This window comes from Hypomesus nipponensis, chromosome 11 (genome assembly GCF_054491055.1).
Source record: "Hypomesus nipponensis isolate SF chromosome 11, ASM5449105v1, whole genome shotgun sequence".
Lineage (NCBI taxonomy): Eukaryota > Metazoa > Chordata > Actinopteri > Osmeriformes > Osmeridae > Hypomesus > Hypomesus nipponensis.
The window spans coordinates 10,643,787-10,664,569 of record NC_140371.1 but is presented as its reverse complement, the minus strand read 5'-3'; the positions used below and the strand labels follow the sequence as shown (position 1 = coordinate 10,664,569).

Sequence of the window (20,783 nt, the reverse complement as noted above, 5' to 3'; positions counted from 1 at the left end):
ACACAGTAGTGCTTTGCGGCACTGGTGTTTTAGGTGCAGTGGTCACTCCCCGGGCCTTTTTGGATAGGGGGCAGTAGCAGGTCTGACTGCACACCCTCGCTCCTCTCTCTGGTCCCCCCTTCCCTCCTCAATATCACCTATGTGGAGGCTCCGGAGCCCAGGTGTGCCTGTTAACTCCAGCAGCCTGGAGCTCCCCGTCAGAGCCCTGTCCAGGGGGAGACAGGGTGGCTGGAGCGCAGGGTTCAGCAGAGAGAGGGTGTGGGGGGAGACGGCACGGCCTGAAAAGAGGAGCAGGGAAAGAGGGAGTCAGATGGCTGAGTGGTGAGGGAGTCGGGCTAGTAATCTGAAGGTTGCCAGTTCGCATCCCAGCCGTGCCAAATGATGTCGTGTCCTTGGGCAAGGCACTTCACCCGACTTGCTTCGGAGGGAATGTTCCTGTACTTCCTGTAAGTCGCTCTGGATAAGAGCGTCTGCTACATGACTAAATGTAAATGTAAAGAGAGGGAGAGAGAGAGCCCTGGTCTCCCAGCAACCCTCGTGAAGGAAATGGTGGTTTGGAATTCGGGACGGCGAGATTCAGGTCGCAGGAAGACCCGCGCGCTGGAACTGGCGGGGGGAGAGGGAGGGACGGAGGGGGGGTTTCCGACGTGTCCTGCGGAGGACGTGACACAGAGTGGAGTTGTGTCACCGGTCTGGCAGGAAGGCCTGAGGACCCCGCCAGTACTGTCCTCTCCAGTTGAACTCTCGGCCCGGGTTTAACTGTCAGCTCAGGTTTAAATCCGTAATCTTGCATCCCACAGCAGATAACCCAGTCTGAAGCTGGTTTGCTCCGAACCGACCGTCCCTAACACTGACACCCCGGCTGTACTGTACTGTACTGCACATCCTACAGTCGTGACATTTACTTATTAGACTGCAGGGAATTGTCACTCATCACACGCAATTATATTTAATGGTATGTCGCCAACGTGACATGTTATGATTGTCTGCCTGTATTTTAATACATATGATCCTCTAGGACGTATTAGACACCAGCCAGTGCTATTACAGGATTAGCGTGTTGATGTGGCCATTCATCAGCAGTGACAGGGACTGAATGGAGGGGATCCCTCCGTGCAACAGAGTCAACAGAGAGGTAACAAAGCCCTGTGTCTGTCTCACATGAGCCGTGAGGCCCACCCCCCCCGCGTGACGCCGTCGTCCTGGGAGCTCCTCCAGCTGCTTTTGTATGTATGCATTTGAAATGGCGCACAACTGTTCTCCAAAGCCCCTCCGGAGAGAAGCCGCAGCCTTCAAAAGCCCAGGTCCTCGCCAAGGACGCCCCCGGGAACGCCGTCTCTGCGCTCAGCTCGCGGCGCGCTTTCCGCTCGCACGTCGGGGAGCGATCTTGCTCTGTGATGTGGCCTCCCCCCCCCCCCCCCCAACCCTCTGCACCCGCTCATTCTCCTTAACCTCCTCCAGCCCCCCCCCCCCCCTTAGTACCCAGCGCTCCGTCAGATGGCGTCTCCCCGGTTTTCCGGCGCCCCCCCCACCACACCCCACCGATCCCCCCCCAAAGAGGGAGAAGGGGAAGAGATCCAAAGTACAAGTAAACTGGTTTACAGTCACTGCACAACAAATAAACAAACATCTGGAAGCGTTGGGAACGAGCTATTCGAAGGGCTGGGTTTTTTTTTTCTCTTCTCGCCAGCGCGGGGCCAAACGATGAGGAATGTGCTGTCGGGGTGGGGGTGGGGGGCTGGATGGGGGCCTCGCCAGAAACCGGGGAGAGGCCAGCTGACGGAGCTCTGGGTGCTAAGCACCGCCTTTTAGAGCTCAGCTGGGCTCACGGAGAGACACACCTGCTGGTATCCTGCTCCTCCTCCGCCCCCAGACATCTGGATAGGGTGGATGACTAATGGATGACTAAACTGGTGGTGGGGGACTGCAGGGGTAGAGGGGGGGGGGGGCGTGTGGGTGTTGGTACTTTGTATGACATATAGACACTCCCAAGACACTGAGGATGACGGTGTAAGACAAGTCGATTAGGACAAGCCATATAGAGTAGAACTTTAAAGAGGAAAGAGGAGAATTATACTTCATTCGCCACGACCGATGAATGTCTACTTCTTGAACATAGTAACAGGATCCTGCAAATAAATACAAACGTGGTGTTGTAAAGTTGTGATTTCCATGTGCTCGGTACACACGGTACTGGCATGTATATAACACAGTCAATTTACAATAGCCTACTGTAGCTCTAACATGAAGCTCGGATCGACCAGCTCAGATCAAACCTTGAGTTCCGTCTTGATGTTTAGTCTCTCAACCTCAAATACAACCGCCCTAACAAAAAGCCCCCTTCTCCTCCATCAATAATGTTTCCCCTTTATCTCTGGCGTTGCCTCAGTACGTTTCGTCTTTTTTTTTCTCTCGCTCTCTCAGAGTATGGAAATGTGAGCGGTGCAACGGCAGTGAGAGGAGACAGAGCGCTCCCTGGCAGCTCCCATTAAAGAGGGCGTACGTGCTCCCAGAGACGTTTCACTCGGTCTCATAATGGTTCTACCAGCGAGATCTCTCCCCCGATAAACATCACTCTCAAACGCCGAGACAAACCCCAGGCCCACTGCCGAGGCCCCTCTGAGTCTATTATTAAAGCAAGACGCATGCAACAAGCGGGCTTCGCCATTTCTCTTCGTCCTTTTTCCGCCCTTTTCCCCCCCCCCCCCCCCCCCCTCGTCCGTTGTCACATTTCTGTCGGGCCCTCGTATACTCGAGGACGCACGGCGTGCGTTTGGCGTTGGAGGTTTGGACCGACGGTTTTGGCGGTTTGTCATCTGTCCACTCACCTAATTATTATTCCTTTGTACAGGGTAGCGCCTGGGAAACTGAAGCTTGTGTTTAAATGCCTGGTCGAAAAAACCCTGTGAGATATTTATGTTCGAAATCACACAACCTCTGTTGTTTGTGGATGAGGTTCTGTCTGTTGGTTACCCTGGGAGACGCACTGATTATACAAAGACACATGGCTTCAATACCAAGATATGAGTCCATAAAAATGTCTTACACGTACTTGTCACTGCGCCAAGGTCTTTTTTTTGATGGGGTGTTTGCCGTTTTGTGAGCTGATGGGGTGTTTCAGATTCATTTCTAACAACAGTTTTGTTGTTTGTTCCCCCCCCCATTGGAGATATTCACATAAAAGGTTTCTAAAACTTTAACTCTGTCATAATGAGCTCTCATAAAACTGACAAAAGAAATACGTGTGGATCTTGCATAGTTGTTCCTCCAGGCTCTGCTTTAACAATGTGGCAGAATGTGCTGTATGTGGACTGGAAGAATTAGGACAAAAAAATGTAATAACTCATGTTAAGGGTGTATTGAACGCTCGTGTTTTTTGATTCCCAGAATGTTGTTAGGCCATTTGGGATACGCACTTTGAAGGTTCTTAACTATTTCGCTCTGAGTGGTGGGGGATGTTTTGTGGCGCAAAATTGTATCGCGCGTACGAAAATGTGTACGCGCCATACAATCCACAGTACAGCGCCCTCTTTTAGATGTAAAAGGCCGACTTGATTGGAAAAAAAAAAGTAATGCACCTCATGCATATCACATGAGCCGTAAAGCAGACTACTTTGGGTTCAAACGCAGGGAAGGTGTTCCAGGTTTGGATTGAATGCGGATCTCTGGCGTATCTCTCCCTCAGCACCCGACAGGCGGTGTATGTGCCCAACCACCACCCTCCCAACCACCACCCTCCTGAGGACAGGCTCTGGTTCCTTTATCGGAGGCAGATGATGTGGTGTTATTCCTCCCAGGAGTGGATTGGCTCAGCAACATGAATATCCATTCGAGCCGGGCTATGGAGATGGATGAGGGAACCGAGGGGAGAGGCTAACTGGGCCGGCGATCCCTCACCGCACCTCGGCGGCTCCAAGCCCCCGTCCTCCCCGTGATGAGGGCTCGTCGTGGAGGCAGGAGCCGTCCCCGCTGCTACGGAGGGACTGGCACTCTGTGGCCGTTCTTCCTGTCTCCGGTTTCGAATTCTCTTTCTTCCGCTCTCTCCCTCCCTCCATCTCTCTCTCTCTCTCTCTCTCTCTCTCTCTCTCTCTCTCTCTCTCTCTGTCCTCGCTCCCTTTCTCTTTCTGTCTCCTTTTCGCTCTGGCTAGATTAAAATACCAGGGAAGCCTCGGTAACATCCCTGACAGTTTTCGACTGCTGAACTCTTGCTACGCCAGCTCTAAACTGCCTCTGAGATGGCTGTCTTCTACCAAGTGTCATTATCTTTCCCTTATCGGGTTAGGGTCTCTTTCTCTCTGTGTCTCGCGCTCTCTCTCTCTCTCTCTCTCTCTCTCTCTCTCTCTCTTATATTCTCTCTCTCTGTCTTTCTCTTATCCTCTCCCTTTCTCCAACTCTTGTCTCTCTCCCTGTCTGAATAATTCTGTTTGTGCTTTGGGGGAAATGTCAGTGACACTATTGTATTTACCTTCCTGTTAGATGTGCGTACTCTCCTGAGAGTCTGGAGTTCTTAAACTGACGTTGAAAGTCTACAGCCAGAACTTCAAGAGGAGAAATGACACTGTCAAGTTCTGTGTCAGGACTATTCTTGATTTCATTTAAGATATTTGTTGTTTTATTTGTGCAAACCTTTCTTAGTGCGTTAAAGTAAATATTTCTCTTTTTGATTTTGCCTTAATATGGCTTGCGAGTCAAGTAGAAAATGTGCTGGATTTGTTATGACTAAAGAACTATAAAGATTCTGATAACTGTGCCACTTAGGTTTTGTAGATGAAATGAATATTTTATTTCAGAAATTGCTGCGTACCAACAAAATGTTCAGGTTGCAGAAAGTCCTTAATCTCTCTGCCAGGGTACGATGTTGTATCATTGCGTAAAACTTTTACAGAAACTCAAACACTTTCATGTGTTTCAGTCTCCAATTTTGATCTCTTTCTCAACTATTGACCATCTTTGAATGATACAAAGTCATACGAGACGTGAACTCTCCTTTTTGAGCGATGGTCAAATGGCTGTCTTTACTTTTCCACGACCATGGAATACACGCTCCCATTATTTACGGAGGCAGTAACTGTCGTGGCCTCACCAATTTAGACTAGCACATGCATGGCACACTAAGCGTGAAGCCACACGCTGCCCTCTACGGAGGCAGTGTCAGGGAGATGGACAAGGACACGAGCGCCAGCCAAATCCGGACCAGTTGCGCCGGTCAGTCTCGGGAAAGCGACAGAGCGTAAATCAGGCCCGACTGGCGAATCTTTGATTGGCCCTCTGAGAAGCAGCGCTAATGCAGTCGCGCCATCATTCACGTGGTGGCCCCCGTGATTTGTCGATGCAGTTCGGGACGCCGGAGATGCGTTCCAGTGTTTCCAGTGGAACTTTGAGTCCCGTCAGAAGCCAGAGAAGGATTCTGCAGCACTCCTGCTCCTCACACCAAGGGAGGCCATCACGGTAATTTATGACAGAAGCTGGGTGTCCAGAAGTATGGATATTTTTACAGCAAGATCGATGCTGGGTCCTCCTGTGCACCCCCCCCCCCCGCCCCTTAACCCAGATGGGGGGGAAGTCTGTGTAATGGACCTCCTCGTGCTGATGAAGGGGTATTAATGGTTTGGCGGGTGCGCTGCTATTTATCTTCCTGAGGGACCACAGACCACAATGAATCCTGTCATTACCGTCCATAAGTGGAGATGCGTCTCCAGCTATGCATTCCTGATGGAAACGGAACTGTGGCCGCCATAACAATGCAAGTCATGAACCCTCGTTCATGTTAGCCCCGTTTCCCGGGGGGCCTTGATGACGTGCTTCTTTAATCAGCCCGGATCAGAATAGATGAGCGCGATGCCGTAATTGAGGAGCCCTTGTCAATGTTCCTGTCCTCATCAGCCAAGGCCAAGACCTACGCCGTAATACCAGTCAGGTGATCGCGTCCGCCCCGACGACAATCGAATCCCGCTGGCTGCGTCGCCGTTCATCATAGCGGCGGACAACCCTGATCCATGCGACTTAATGACGCCACTACATCAGCCGTCCCTTTTGTCATGCTCGCTCGTAACGCGCGGCGAGCAACGGCGGTGTCATCGGAGCGGTGGTGGGGGGGGGGGGGCGGTGGGGGGGGGGGGAGGGGCGCACGCATGGTTAATTTACTCAGCAACATGAAAGATGGAGTCCGGACGCCGTTAGGAGACGGACGGCGTCTAGAAGTGACATATCAGGCTCAACGTCCTTCGCGAACACACACACATGGACAGGTTCACATATCTTATGCGCGGCAAAAGCAGTGCAAACAGACACACGCACACACCCACATTTGCCATATAGTCTCAACGCTCCAAAGCTAGTGTGGTGGAAGGAGCTGAGCTCATCTGTCAATTACGGTGAGCTCCATTGGGCTGTTGTCTAAACAGTTTTTCTCGCTCGCTGCTGAGTCCAGTGATTTATTGTCAACTGGCTCCACATCAATATACAATCAGCAAGACACTAAGCCATGATGTCTGAACACCAACTATTGTCTGAGTATCAGCATAGCTCACATTAACTCCCATTTAGATTACTCAATGTATCAGGGCCGTCTGGAATGCTGGGCTTGGATCGGCTGCATGTAGGGAACTGAGAGCCACTATCCCTCCAATGCAAAGACACCAAACCCGCTTCGAAGCAGAATCGCAGCATTGCGTCTGCGAAGCTCTCCTACTGAAGGAGCTAGCTGGAACACAGCCGGTTTGAGTAAGCGGGCGTTTGCGCAGAGGGTCGTTGTTTGCAGGAACAACGTTGCCGTGAACAACACTAGGCTAGCCGCTCAGAAGTAATGTTCCTTGTTGTGTTTAAATGTCTCGTGGGTTTTGTTTCCCGTGAATCTAAACGGTTACTTGAGTTTCAGGAAATAGCAGGTATTTTTATCGTCTGCTCCTACATCAATATTGCAGCCCGGCCAGTCGCATAAAGAGAGCGGAGAGGTCATTGAAATAAATGCTCGGGAGTTCAAAACAAGCTTTTAATCTGTCACAAGGATTTCCAGGTGATGTCACTTTATAGAGAAAAAAGGGCGTTCTCCTCCATATTAGTAAGAGAGGACGAGTTGTTCTGCTGGGATCATTTGATGGTAATTTATGACATGCTGTGTCAAAAATATTGTCTTGAATTTGCCATTTAGGTTGGACTGAATAAATGCAATTCACGAGTTTTAAATGATTATCTCCCCTCCCCCAGGACAATATGCCTTACAGGTAGAACTCCTGAACAGCCCTGAGGCTGTATTCAGTAGATGGTATCTGTCTAGCACTGCAGTGATGTGTGGGGAATTTGAACCTGGAATAACTGCCACAACCTATCATTTAGTTAGTCATATAAAAGGCAATTTTAAATGTAATTCCATGCAATATAATGCATTGTAGAACGCTACCAAATTTCAGAAGAAAAAAAACCCGAATATGACCTTTTGTTTAAAGGCTTAAAAAAAAAATACAATAAAGCCTTTTTGAAAAGCCTCTGAGAACAGCTAAAATATGTCTCCCTACTTGACACCATGAGCTGGTGCTAACATGCCGGCCCTGGGAGCTTATCCCAGCAGCCCCTGCACTGGAGCTTTTTCCAACGTAGCAGGCATCGTCTGGGGGAACACACATGAGCATAGGAACACAGGCCAGCCAGGAAGCGGAGGACAAGGGACAATTGTATGGAATGAGAGGAACCCAAGTGAGCACGCCAGCATGTCCAGCGGTGCTGTATGCTGTTTACGTGCCATGACCCGGAGATACACCATCATGGGCGTGACTCTGGGCGTGTTATATCAGGGGGACTACAGTAGCTAAGCGCCTGTCTTTGGATGCCTTTTGGCACCAGCAGGGTCTCAGTTTAAAAGGGAGAAAAATACGTTTTTTTTTTTTTTCTTTTTTTTTTACAAAGTATATATATATTTTTTTATACAGTTTATTTTGGTGTTATGTGATGTATTTAGCACTGAGTAGACACCTGCAGCAGGAGATGATTTGCGGCATTATCGTTTAAGCTGTTTGGTTTTTTTCCCCCCCTTCTGTGTAGCAGGCCGTACTGTAGATCCTAATGGCTGGCCAGAGAGGAGGATATGAAGATAACCTTGGGAGAGTAGAGATAACACAGCCAGTGGGCCTGCCTCCCACCATCACTAACCAGCACTGACACATGGGCCGAGGAGGGCCTCCAACAACAGCTCCTATCTGCTCCACTTGAAACACGACTTGCAGTACTTCTTCCGGGATTCGTTGTTGTCCAGCTTTCGATCCGGACACGCGCCGCCGTTACCGTGTTGTCCGCTGTTTTGGCTTGGGCTGCCGGTCGTTCCGAGCCTCGGAGACACGAATGAACCGATCAAAGGTATTAGCGCTGTGATGCGCGGTCGGCAGTATTTGGCTTCATTAATTCCCGTGCCCCGAGATGACATCCAGCGCCTATTACCGCAGGTTGCCGATCTCATCCCCTTCCCCTCCATACCTCAGCTGCGGTTCAGCCGTGCAGCCAAGCACATAATACGCTGTGAGCTCCTGCAACACGGACCATTCTAATTAGCTTTGTCAGGTCCTAGCCCCGACAAGCTCCATGCAGATAATATGATAATATGTCTTCATAACCGGCTGACCTTCCATGCTCAATATTTCTCCCCCTTATGAAGATTACATGTCAATAAAGTAATTGAGTCCTGGGGTATGTGGCAAGTGAAGATTTAGGTTATTGGACTTTCAGGGCGGTGATGTACGAGCGTTATTACACCGCCTGTCAGGAGATGTGCAGAGGGCTGGGGACAGTCCGAGGGTGAAGAGCAGGGGAACTGTGGAGGGACAGAGGAGAGACAGAGGAGAGGGGGGAGGAGGAATGAAAAGGAATATGAGGGGGGGGGGGGGGGGGAGAGACCAGGCGCTGCTAGACAGAAATGAAAGGAAAGAGCGACAACTGAGCGAAGAAGCGAGACCAACACGAAGAAAAGACAGAAGAACAAAGGGTGGGGGGGTGGGGGGGGGGGGGATGGATGGTGGACGAGGATGCAAGGGTGGAAAGGGGAGGGAGGGCGAACCATCCCTCAAGTCGAGGGACAGACACACTGTTAGTCATCCCTCCCCTCCTTGCATATGGAGGAAGGATGTGTCATATTAATTAAGAGGAGTAGAGTTACAGTAAGGCCATCTGTCTGACTCGCCACAGTCAAGGCCAGGGGGAACGAAGCACTCCACATGAGCCAGGCCTTTTATCACCTCGGCCTCTCAGCTGATTGGGTAGCGCTCGGATCATCTGTTTAAATTCTGTCGGTGTGTGGCATAATGGGATTTCACACTCCATTTCAGGGTCCCGGGTGTCATGTGACGTCACTGGGACATCATGGGCTACCGGCCATGTCAGTTACCGTATCTCATACTGTATTTCAGTTACACACACACAACATGCATCAAGCCTGATAACGATTCGCGTGAATAGTGTATCTGCAGCATTTATATCAATGAGCATCTTCGTTCATCTCCAGTGATTGCAGTCGATGTAATTCAGTCATAGTGAATTGTAATAATGATGGGAAATAAATTGCCAGTTGCGGTTCCGCCCTCAGCCGCGTTGTTTGATTGTGAGTGCTGGAGACAGAAGGAATGGGATGCGAAAGGGAGAGTGTGGTCAATGGATACCTGACAGTTATGGTTACTGATGAAGCCGACCAAAAAGAGAGACAGGGAGAGCGAGAGGAAAGACAAGAGGGGAGGCCAATGTGAAAGTATAGTTTGCCGTGTCCTTTTGTATCGGACCGTGAGATTGATATCTCCCAGTCAGATGAAGGGTTGATGTGAGCCATCCAAACCCTCCATCATTGTGACACGGCGCTCTCGGCTAACATTCATCTGTGTTGATGGGCACACCCTGCACCACGAGGGCTCTGGGCAACCTCCCCACCCGGCATCCCTACCTCTCCCTCCCTCCCTCTCTTATCTCTCTCTCTCCCTCTCTCTTTCTCCCCCTCTCCCTCTCTCTTTCCCTCTCCCTCTCTGTCTCCCCCTCTTTCTCTCTCTCTCTCTCTCTCTCTCTCTCTCTCTCTCTCTCTCTCTCTCTCTCTCTCTCTCTCTCTCTCTCTCTCTCTCTCTGTCTCTCTGTCTCTCTGTCTCTCTCTGTCTCTCTCTGTCTCTCTCTGTCTCTCTCTGTCTCTCCCCATCTCCCTCCACATCCCCTTTTCCGATGTTTTCTGTCACCATGTCATGTCAGATCACCATCCGGCCGGCCGGGCGGCCAGGCGCACAGCCCCAGGTAGCGAGCTGCCTAGCAGGCGTCAGGATCCATGCTGAAACCAGTCTAATAACAGGCTCCCGGAGTGCTGCAGACAGGCCAGTCACTTAGCAGGGCCAGGATGTGGAGTAATAAGTGTTGTGTTTGCTGTCTGCACGGGGAGGTGGTGGGGAGGACAGAGAGCCCCCTTTGGCCAGGCAGGTGCAGCCAGCCAGCCTTGCGTAGGGGACAGCTACAGTGCCAGACGTCAGATTACTATTGATATGTGTCACTCCGGAGGTTGCCAGAGCGCTTGTTTTAAGAGAGGGTTCAGGGCAGCTCTGGACCAAGTGGTAATTGATGTCTTGGAGAGGAGGAGTTAGTTTTATGGAAGGATGTTTACGCGGTGCGAGGCAGGAAAAGTCCCAAACAGGAATCGTGCTGCTGTGTCGCAATATCGTGTGGTTGGGTAAAGTTTTGTCAAGGTTTATGAATGTATTTTTCTGTGTCCTCTGGTCTTCCTCCGTTTGATGAGAATCCAATATGGCAGGTGCTGAGGTGCCATTATGCTCTTGATGCGTGAAGTATTATATTGTCTTTTGAATAAAAGCTCCTAAATGACTGACGTTTGACAACCACGAAACTTTAATCCGCTCTCCTTAACTTAACCCCCCTGTAGCTTCACCCATAACAGTAATTCTAAAACCAGTTTTATGAACAGATACTTGACCTGAATCATCCATTTTGATGATAATGTCACTATTGTCCTTCCCTACATGGCCGTCTAGTAACTACTGTCTGGTCTTTGAACAGTTGATGCGGTTGTAATTGACCTGACAATGGGCTTCATTACCCAGTCCCTTTCATGCTGTTTTACCTGATAATTATTATTTAATGTGTTCGTATTGAGAGCATCATTAATTCATCCCTCCCTCCAATGTCACACAGATGAGAAGTAAAGTTATCACTCTCCTGTGATTAATAGAACGCTCTTTTGTTATTGAATCCTGTCCCAGTGATTAAACTGTAAATGAGTGACTCCACGTCCGTTCTTGCTAACGGCGCCATTACCGCGTGCAGCCAAATCGCTAATTGCAGTTTTCACTTCTTTCGGTTGGAGGTTTATACCACTTATCTCGGCTTTTCTTTTAATTAGAAACCCGGCCTGTAATGAAGAACAAGATCAATCAGTGTCCAGCTAAGCTCTGTGGTGGTGATTTGTAGTCTGCGTGTTGATGGGACTAATGACGGTGCACTGTATGATTACCGGTATCATTTGTGGTTGTGTAAGGATCCTCAAGGGCAGACAAGCCTTTTTATATATCTTCAACAGTAATACCCACTTCAAAAATATTGTGCTGACATTTGTCTTTTTCACTGTTTATGTTTGAAGTATATAGTACTATCAATATTATAGTCAGTGCTCATGTCAGTCCCTTGTAAAATAGTCCAGGTCTTCAGAATGGATTTCCAAAGGGGATTAAGATTCAAACGACTCCCCTCTTATCTTCAGACTGCAGAGCTACTTTATCCAGTGTATGTCCGTGTCTTCATGTAAAATAAATGTCTGTAGAATTAATTTCACCCGTTTTTCATTAGGCTTGCCCCCACCACTGTAATCGGCTTCTTCAGTCAAAATTTATGTCCCCAGGAATTCAATTTCCCCCTCGTCCTCTTTAGTTGGGAGCTAAGAGTGATAGGCATTTATCAAGCCGTAATTCTAATTCATCCATCAATGAATAATACCACTCTCAATTGACTAGGTTTGGTTCTTATCTAGTGAGCTAATACAAACGGGTCATTGCTTTCCAAGGGTGACTCAAAGCTACTAAGGTGAACATGGCACACCTTTTACGTACAAAGACAATAGACTCTCTGAACCATGGTGCACTTGATTTGAACACCGAGACACCCCATTGATCTTGTACAACCCATAGGGAAAGGCCCATTCTGAAACACCACACAGTGTGCCATGGATCTGTAAATAGACCTGTGGTGGTGTTTTTTTTCTCTGTAAGGAAAATCACGTCAACCTGGTATTGATCAGAGCTGCTGAGTCATGACCTGGCAACCTCCCTCTGACAGCCTATCAGAGCAGGGCAAAAGCAAATCCCTCAACTCCACCACCCCCACACACACACACACACACACACACACACAACTCCTCCCCCCTTTTCATCGTCTTTGGCTTCCTGTGTACAATTTTATCTGAGTCATGCACACTGCTCCTAAATCCATCTCCGTCTCTCTTTCGTCTTGGAATTTGGAATCTTCCATCCTAATAAAAATTATTTGTAATCTCAATGAAAGTCAAAATATGACAATAAAATCTAAAGAAACTGCCAGGGAAGCCGCAGTGCTTCAGTTGTATCGCACGTCAGATGTATCGCACGTCACATTCAGGATGTGTTAAAAGAAGCCAGGTGAAGAATGAAGGTGCACTATTATTTGTCTGCGGACTGCTGACGTACTTAACAGCGACTAACTGGTACAGGCCTTACCAGAGCTTGTCTACCAGAGCTGAACCCACCTTGTTCAGTCTGACAGCACAGGGCAGGGCAGTGAGGAGCATGAACATGGTGAATCATCTCTCTATAATGTTCCATGATACATACAGTAGGGTCCAAAACTCTGTGGCCACTAGTCAGGACGCTTACCTGTTTGCATTTGTTTTGAATGCAATAAAGACTTAACAATTTGAGTGAAAAGTTGACTCTTTGCAAAAAATAATTTCTGAATATCTTACTATATGGCATGTCCCCCTTTTTTTGTTTTCATAACAGCGTCTATAGGAATGCTTTCATCCCAGCTGGATTTGACAATGTTCCAAAGAGTGATCTTGTGATGACAAGAATGCTTGACTTTCTCAGTCTTCAAATCTCCCATTAAATGTTCAGTGTGGTCTTAGACTTTTGGACCCATACATAATTCATTTACTTGTTTTCTGGTGAGTGTGAGAGGGGTTTAATCACAGGATTATCACATACAATTGTCATGAAATTATGCACCTTGAGACTAATCTATCCATACTAATACTGTTTTGGTACACTCACCACAGCAACTGTGTTGAGAACGAAAACGCTAGTATGCCTTGTCTGATGAACCGTATAAGTGTTGAGAAACTCATTGTAAATTGAATTTAGCTACTATTACTCCAGTGCCGTGTACCTTAAAGTATCCTGTAGGCCATGTGGGAGTGGACTGCTTGCTCTTGAGTGCTTGATTTGTATTCACGATAACCACCTCCCCTTCCTTCCTCCTTTCTCTCCCTCCTCTCGCCTGCTCTCTTTCCCCTGCTCCCCAGCCTTTCTGCCTGGGTGAAAAATGGGGTGCATTTCCCTGATAGCCTGTGTGGATGTGGGGAGTATAAATGGCTAATGAATTACAGATGAACATTGACGCAAATTAATCACCCTGATGTCCCCGGGTTATATGGCAGCCATTTAAAAGTTTAATCAATGCGCTGAAGTTGAGAACATGCAGGCGTTGCAGTTGTATGGCTGCAGTAAACAGCGTTCAGGGGAACAGGGAAGGCCTCGCACCAGGGCATGCATCATAATGACAGCTATTTATGTTTAATAGACTAAATATATTATCTTTTTTTTATTGGAAGAGGACAAATGTCAGTTTAAGTCTGTAAGTTACGCACTGGGCCTCTCCCTTGAGAGGCCAGAGAGAGAGAGAAAGAGGGAGAGAGAGGGAGAGAGGGAGAGACGGAGAGAGAGAGAGGGAGAAAGAGAGAGAGAGAGAGAGAGAGAGAGAGAGTGAGATAGAGAGAGAGAGAGAGACAGAGAGAGACAGAGAGAGACAGAGAGAGACAGAGAGAGACAGAGAGAGACAGAGAGAGACAGAGAGAGACAGAGAGAGACAGAGAGAGAGGTGACACCATGGCTGTTGACATTCTGTCGACTAATGGATAGGGTCGAGTAAGGAGCCCATTCTCTACCAATCTGTCACGGCAGGCCTGCTAACTCGCAATAATATTTGTTTTTAAGAGAGTCCTTTTTTGATTCGTCTTCCGACGCTTGCAGATTCTGGTACCCTGCGTGCCATGTCCATAATGTCGACAATGTCATAATAGGATTAAAGTCTATCGCTCGATTGTCCTTAGAACAACCCAGGTAGTGCTATTTGACAGTAAACAGATGTGTTGTCTAAGCCCATGCTTGGCCTGGTGTCAGGAGCTGTCAGTAGTTTGTGGTTCGGCATTAGCTTGGGGCTCAGGCCTGGTCTACACAAGACAAGCTAGCACATGGGAACCTGCTATTTGATCTGTAGCTGCACACAACATCGCTCGAAACACACAGACACACGTGCATGTAATACACAAAGCCCATGTTTGATTTAATAACTGACAAAATCCAGGGAGTGTGGTTTTATACACTCCAGTATTTGTCACCCCCTCCCCTCTTTTCCTTTTCTCGATCTCTCCCTCCCTCGCTCTCTCAGGGAAGAAGAGGGGAAGGGGATCTATGCCAATGTATTCTTTGTGGAAAGTTATATGGTTCTGTCATCTCTGGCTCAAACACACACTGCAGGAACGCCTCTCCATAAAATCTGACATACACAAAGAGTCGCTTACTCATCGATAATGCTCCATGTGTTCCGTGAGCCCATACACACATTCAGTGTGCTTGATACACTCCCCTCTCAAAGTCATCCGAATATGATTTCAAATTGGTCCCCCTCAGGTGCTTTTGTGTCAAGCGATGACAGGGGTCTGATGACCCAGCCGCTGTTTGTTTGCTAGACACTCCTTTGGCTTTACTGTAGGTGTTGGTCTTCCCTTATGGCTTGGAAGGGGGGGGAGGGGGAGGGGGGGGGGGGGGAGGGTCATCACATGAGCTTGTGTGGGGACTGATAAAAGGACAGCCAAGATAGATAGCATTCACAATAATAAGCCAGGCTCACAGAAGCCTGCACCCAGGCTCGCTCTCTCTCTCTCTCTCTCTCTCTCTCTCTCTCTCTCTCTCTCTCTCTCTCTCTCTCTCTCTCTCTCTCTCTCTCTCTCTCTCTCTCTCTCTCCCTGCTCCAGTTTATTTCAACCCTGTGAGAGACTACTGAAAACGAAATAGCATTGTTAATTGACTACCCTGATGGATGACTGCTCTGATGGAACAGGTGGGGGGAGGGGGGGAAGGAAAGGAAAGGTGATTAGAGGAAGAGGTGAAAGGAGGAAGAGAGTAGGGGAGTGACTGGAGCAGCGAAGGCAGACTAGAGCAGGGCGTGGAGGGAGCAGATGAGATCTGGGGCTCGGCGTGGGAGAGAGAACCCTCGACGAGAGAGCTACGTCCCTCAGATCCGCGTCTTCCTGACATATCGATGGCCCTCCGACAGCGGATTGTATGCAGGGACCAATCATTAAACCCTCTCCAGCCCATCGGTCTCTCTCTCTCTCTCTCTCTCTCTCTCTCTCTCTCTCTCTCTCTCTCTCTCTCTCTCTCTCTCTCTCTCTCTCTCTCTCTCTCTCTCTCTCTCTCTCTCTCTCTCACTCCGTCTCTCTCAACCCCTCTCCCCCCTCTTCTCTCTCTCTTTTTTGCTGCAGGTCCTTGTTAAACAATAGTCCTCACTATCTGTGGCTGTGGCCGTTTTTCTCTTAAATCCTCCTAAGCACATCCATCCTGCATTTAGTAAAGACGGTCGTTTACTTTATATCTATGTATGTATAAATTCACGAGTGGATAGCAAGTTGTGAATAGTGTGTCACTTCAAGCGTAGTTCATAAAAGAAAATATATATATACTCGTACCACATGACATGGGGTTTTTTAATGGGTTTCATCTGGCTTCACAACGTGGGTTCTGCACTGCCCCCTTCCCTGGTAGTGCTGCCATCAAGCCCCTGTGGGGAGGACACATGTTCTGTGTAATCTGGTCTCGGCAGCGCCGCTGGCATGCACAGGGGCCCGCATCCAACGCGCCCCCTGCGCTCCTTCAACACAGACCGAGACGCGTCTCCCCTCAACGAAGGACAAGGTGCCGCGTGACACGCGGGACGCGAGGCCTGACGGTTGCTCCGCCAGGGGAGCGCCGTGGAAAACACGAGTTCCCGGATCGCTTCATATGACGTGCCACTTGATGTGCCGCGCTCTGTGCTCAGCAAGGCTGTGCGTGTTGGTGTGTTTGGGGTGTGGACGGAGAGAGCCAGAGAGAAGGATGGAGAGAGGAAGACAGGGAAAGAGCAGGGTTAACGGGTCAGGCCTGGGAAATGAGAGAGGCCATCGCTGACGCCAGGAAATGATGCGTGGCCGTTTGTTATTAAGTATCAGAGCACCAAGCCGCTCCCCTGTGCCTGGGCAGGTCTCTCAGGGTGTTATGTAAGAAGGAACCTGGCTGCTCCTCCCCCCCCCCCCCCCCCCCCCCCCCATCTACCCCTCCCTGGAGGACACACTGGACTGCTTGGCTAATCGAAACAAACACACCCCCTCCTTCCACCAGTCTCCAGCCCCATCTTTTGGTTTTCGCCGCTCTCTTCGTCTCCTCCGATTGTGTCCTGTCCTTCGTTCCCAGGTGTCTCTGTAAGGGCACTATGGCAGAATCTCGGCTCCCTGATTGGTGCCATCGAACGTCGGGAATGTGTAAGTGACCTATCACACGGCGCTCCCTGGGGGTCGTGGCGGTCAGCAGAGTGTGAAGTAAGAAGGGCCTCTAGCCTGGCTGGAGGTTCTCTTTGAAGGGCGCCAGCCCCACCCCCCTGGGGGGATCAGGTCTTCTGTATCTGCACAAGGGCGAGGGAAGGGGGGGGTTGGGGGGCGGCCCCCAGCCCCAGTGTCTGGTTAGGGGGGCGGGAGGAGAGGGAGGGGGTGCTCCTGTGATCAGACCTCTGCGAGACGACCGGTGCCGTGTGCCGTGGAGCCCAGCTCTCCAGCCCGAGACACCCATGTCCCCAGGCCAAGTGCGGCAGCTGGAATTCATTCTCCTCTCGCTGCCAGAGTCATCCTGAACCACTGCTCACAAACTCTCTCGCTCTCTGTCGCACCCCGACTCACACACACACACACACAGACATACTCACACACCGGGGAGCAAGCAGGCATGAAGCTCGTCTGGGATTTTTATCGGAGGTGACAGCTCCTCACACTTCAGTGTTTGGATCACCTCAAGTCGCCGGGCTGTGAGGGGAAATGAGCGCTCCTCTACTACAAAGTCCAGATTTAGATTGACTGAGCTTGTCCCCGGGCCTGCGAGTCGCAGCACAGCCTCTCCCCAACCCTGACACAACAGCCTCCCTATCGCTGCAAGGGAGTCGCACAGACATCAGGAGAGAGAAAAAATGTGTGTGTGTGTGTGTGCAAGAGTGAGTGAGTCTGTGACTTAGCCGAGGCTACTTTGAAGGGAGAGGGGAAGGAGGGAGGGAGGGAGAGCGACGTGTCAGGTTGGGTTAGAATCGAGGGTGGCATCGGAATATGCCTGGCACTAATATGGCACCGGTATCTCCTTGCCCCTCTCTGCTTCCTGTCACGACGTGCCATCCGAGGGCCCGTCTCCCTCCCTTCCCTCGTGCCGACGTCTCTTTGGATTACGCGATTGGCTGTGGGGCTCGCAGCACCCCCCTCACACTCCCATGTGACACCCCTCCTCCCGTCCCGTCCTGGGTCTCTGCCCTCATGCCTGGCTAATGCTCTTGATGTCTGTTAAAAAATGTACAAAAAAATAATAATGGCGGCAGGGCGAGAGCGCATATCTGTTCCTCTGTCAAGAGGATCATGGACGACGCTAATGCCACTTGTCCTTGCCTCATTTGCCGAGCGGTGACACCTGGCTGTAGCCTGCCACGTTCAATGGAGTGGCACTCTGAGCGCTGTGCCATCAGAGCCAGCCACGGCCCGGAGTTAACCCATAGAGTCCTGAACGTCTCCCTGGGCTAGCAAGTGAGACACACACATACATGCTCTGTAGTAATCGCCCGCAATATGGTGTCCCTGTTCGCCTGGCTGTCTGTCTGTCTCTGCGATGGTGGAGGTAGGACTGTAGCTTCATTACTGTCTCGACAGCGCCCTGGGGCCGAACGCTGTTCCGCCACTGCCCCACCTCACCAGGAAGACATTCAGGCCCGCCCCCCCCCCGCCCCCCCCCCCCCCGCCCCCCCCCCGCAGTCCTCCTGGTCCTACCTGGAGAGGGAGGGAGGGAGGGAGAGGAAAGGGGGGCCCTTGTAACAGCTGTAAGCTACCACGATCAAATGATTCACACAGTATTGACAGCACTGTACACCCATAATGTACACTGCTGATAGATGCAGTACGAAGACGGTTCAATAGCAAATGATGTTGAAAAAGGGACTGGATGTGGCAGAACCCTGGTTTATCTACTTGATGGTTAATAGTGTTTTAATTGTTGGTAATGGGTGAACTCTCTCCTTGCTGTTGTCTGTCTTCTCCAGGTGTGTTTGCTAAGTGTCGCTACGTCTACTACGGGAAACACTCCGAGGGCAACCGGTTCATCCGCAACGACCAGCTCTGATGGACTGTTGGACGGATGGGCAGACAGACAGACAGACAGACTGAGTGACCGACCGAGTCCTTATTTATAAATGATGAACTATGTCATTCCCCTATCTTCGATTCACCTTATCGGCCCGGTTCGGTCGAGGTTTAATTGAAACAGGAAAGTCTTTTGAAACAGTCCCGTCCCCCCCCTCGCCCCCCCCCGCGCTAGCCCCCTTGTCACGGTGGCATGTGTAGGCAGCTAAAGCCAGGCCTGTGGTGCCCTGCCTCTGCCTCTGCTGCTTCTGCTGTCTGCTCCACTCTCCACTCCCAGAGTGAGCGCTGACACTCAGATTGACATGATTACCTCTACGCACAGGCAACCTTGCTACTCTCTCCCTGTCTCTCTCCCCCTCTCTCCCCCCCCCCCTCTCTCTCTCTCTCTCTCTCTCTCTCTCTCTCTCTCTCTCTCTCTCTCTCTCTCTCTCTCTCTCTCACATACACACAAACACACAGCCGCCAAAGTCACCACGGTGACAGACACATCCAGCCAAGCTCCCGCTCTGACAGCCGCGGCGCCCATGATGGATCACCCGTCCCCTACCGCCAGTCAGCAGGGGTGAAAGGTCACACCTGAGCCCTTTCTGGGCGTGCGCAGAGCGAAGCGCTGGAGGGGGGCAGACGCAGAGATGGCGATGGAGAGAGAAAGGGCAGATAGGGATGGATAGGACAAAGCTCCACGTAATAGGTTCAGCCCTCCGAAGGATGTATTTTTTAGATCATCATTTCGGATTTTATATTCCTCAGCTGCGTGTGTTTAATCTTGGGTAGGAACCACTTATGACCTAAATGAAACGAGTGCATGGCACTGAATTATAGTTTTTAGAAATTGTTTTAAAGTTCAGAAAAGGTTTTAAAAAGAGAACGTTCCAAAATGGATAGGAACCAAAGACTAGTTAATGTAATAACTAACCATATCTAGCTCCCTCCAGATCTTTTTATAATATATAATCAAGGTAATATCAGTATCATAGTAATGTGCTCTATTATATTGAAATTGTTGCAATTCCTTTTGGTGTTACCTCTTTTGTGCATATTTTGGATTGCTTTCATGCTTTTATCTATATTTAAATGTATGTGTTACCAAATGATGTCCTGTATTTTTATATAAATAATTTGATAGTAGTTTTTAGGTATTGTATACAACATTGTTAGATGGGATGGTGGTAGAAGGAAGGACAAAAGCATCTGCTAAATAATCAAATTAAAAATTGTCACATGGAAATGAAGACATTATGTTTTTGTCATACTTGGCTTTAAAATTAATCCTTCGTTTATTGATTAAAAAAATCAGTTTATGCAAGCCCTGTCTGTTTCATGTATTGGTCAAAATATCAATGGTTTCCTTAAACACATATGTTAGTTAAATATTAGTGGATGGTATTCTATTTGTATTCCTTTGCCATCATAAACATTTGCACCTTCATTAAATTAAAACATTTTGAATCTCCATCAACAATCACCTGTGCTGTATGCAGCAAAAACGACCCTCTCTCTTACGCATTAATCACAATCACTTCGACTGAAGGTTGAAGTGATTGTAGAACTGATGCATCTTTTTTTTTCACCACCCATTTTGACCAATAAAAAACCTGTTCCTAAGTGCTGTCAGGCATCTGTCCATCCACAATCAGTCCTTGGGCGAGGGGGAGGACCTGTGTGCTGAGGATGGGTGGGACCACGTGGACCTCATCCAGTCCAGCACATCAATCATACACAGACAGACGACGGAAAGGTCATAGATAGCCCCATGCCATGTTTGCTTTGTGCGTGCTTGTCAGTATGTACAGTATATGTGTGGACTTGTTTGACGGAGGGAGAGAGAGAGAACGTGTGCGTGCGTGCGTGCGTGTGTGTGTGCGTGCCACAACGCTGTGCCACTTGTCCTCCTCGGAGACCATGTGGCCATATCCCTCCCGACACAGCGTTCGGTCGCCTGGTCACCAGAACCACCATTTCAAAATGACAAGGTTTATTTGTCCGTGTCTTGATATGTTCAGAGGAAACCAGGACTGACAGCTGGAGGAGGCAGGAAGAGAGGGAGCCACAACATGCCCCCGCCCGCACGGCGACACAAAATGTCATCCTTCCC

General features: G+C 49.6%; 1 protein-coding gene across 1 annotated transcript in view; it reads left to right on the top strand.

The window, feature by feature from the left end:
- The window catches only part of lrmda (leucine rich melanocyte differentiation associated), a 185,307-nt gene extending 165,387 nt beyond the window's left edge, over positions 1-19,920 (top strand). The window contains exon 7 of the mRNA XM_084709532.1: positions 18,589-19,920. Within this exon, the coding sequence (XP_084565658.1) occupies positions 18,589-18,668 (80 nt within the window). The 3' untranslated portion in view covers positions 18,669-19,920. The remainder of the gene's footprint in view (positions 1-18,588) is intronic.
- Positions 19,921-20,783: the final 863 nt, after the last annotated feature.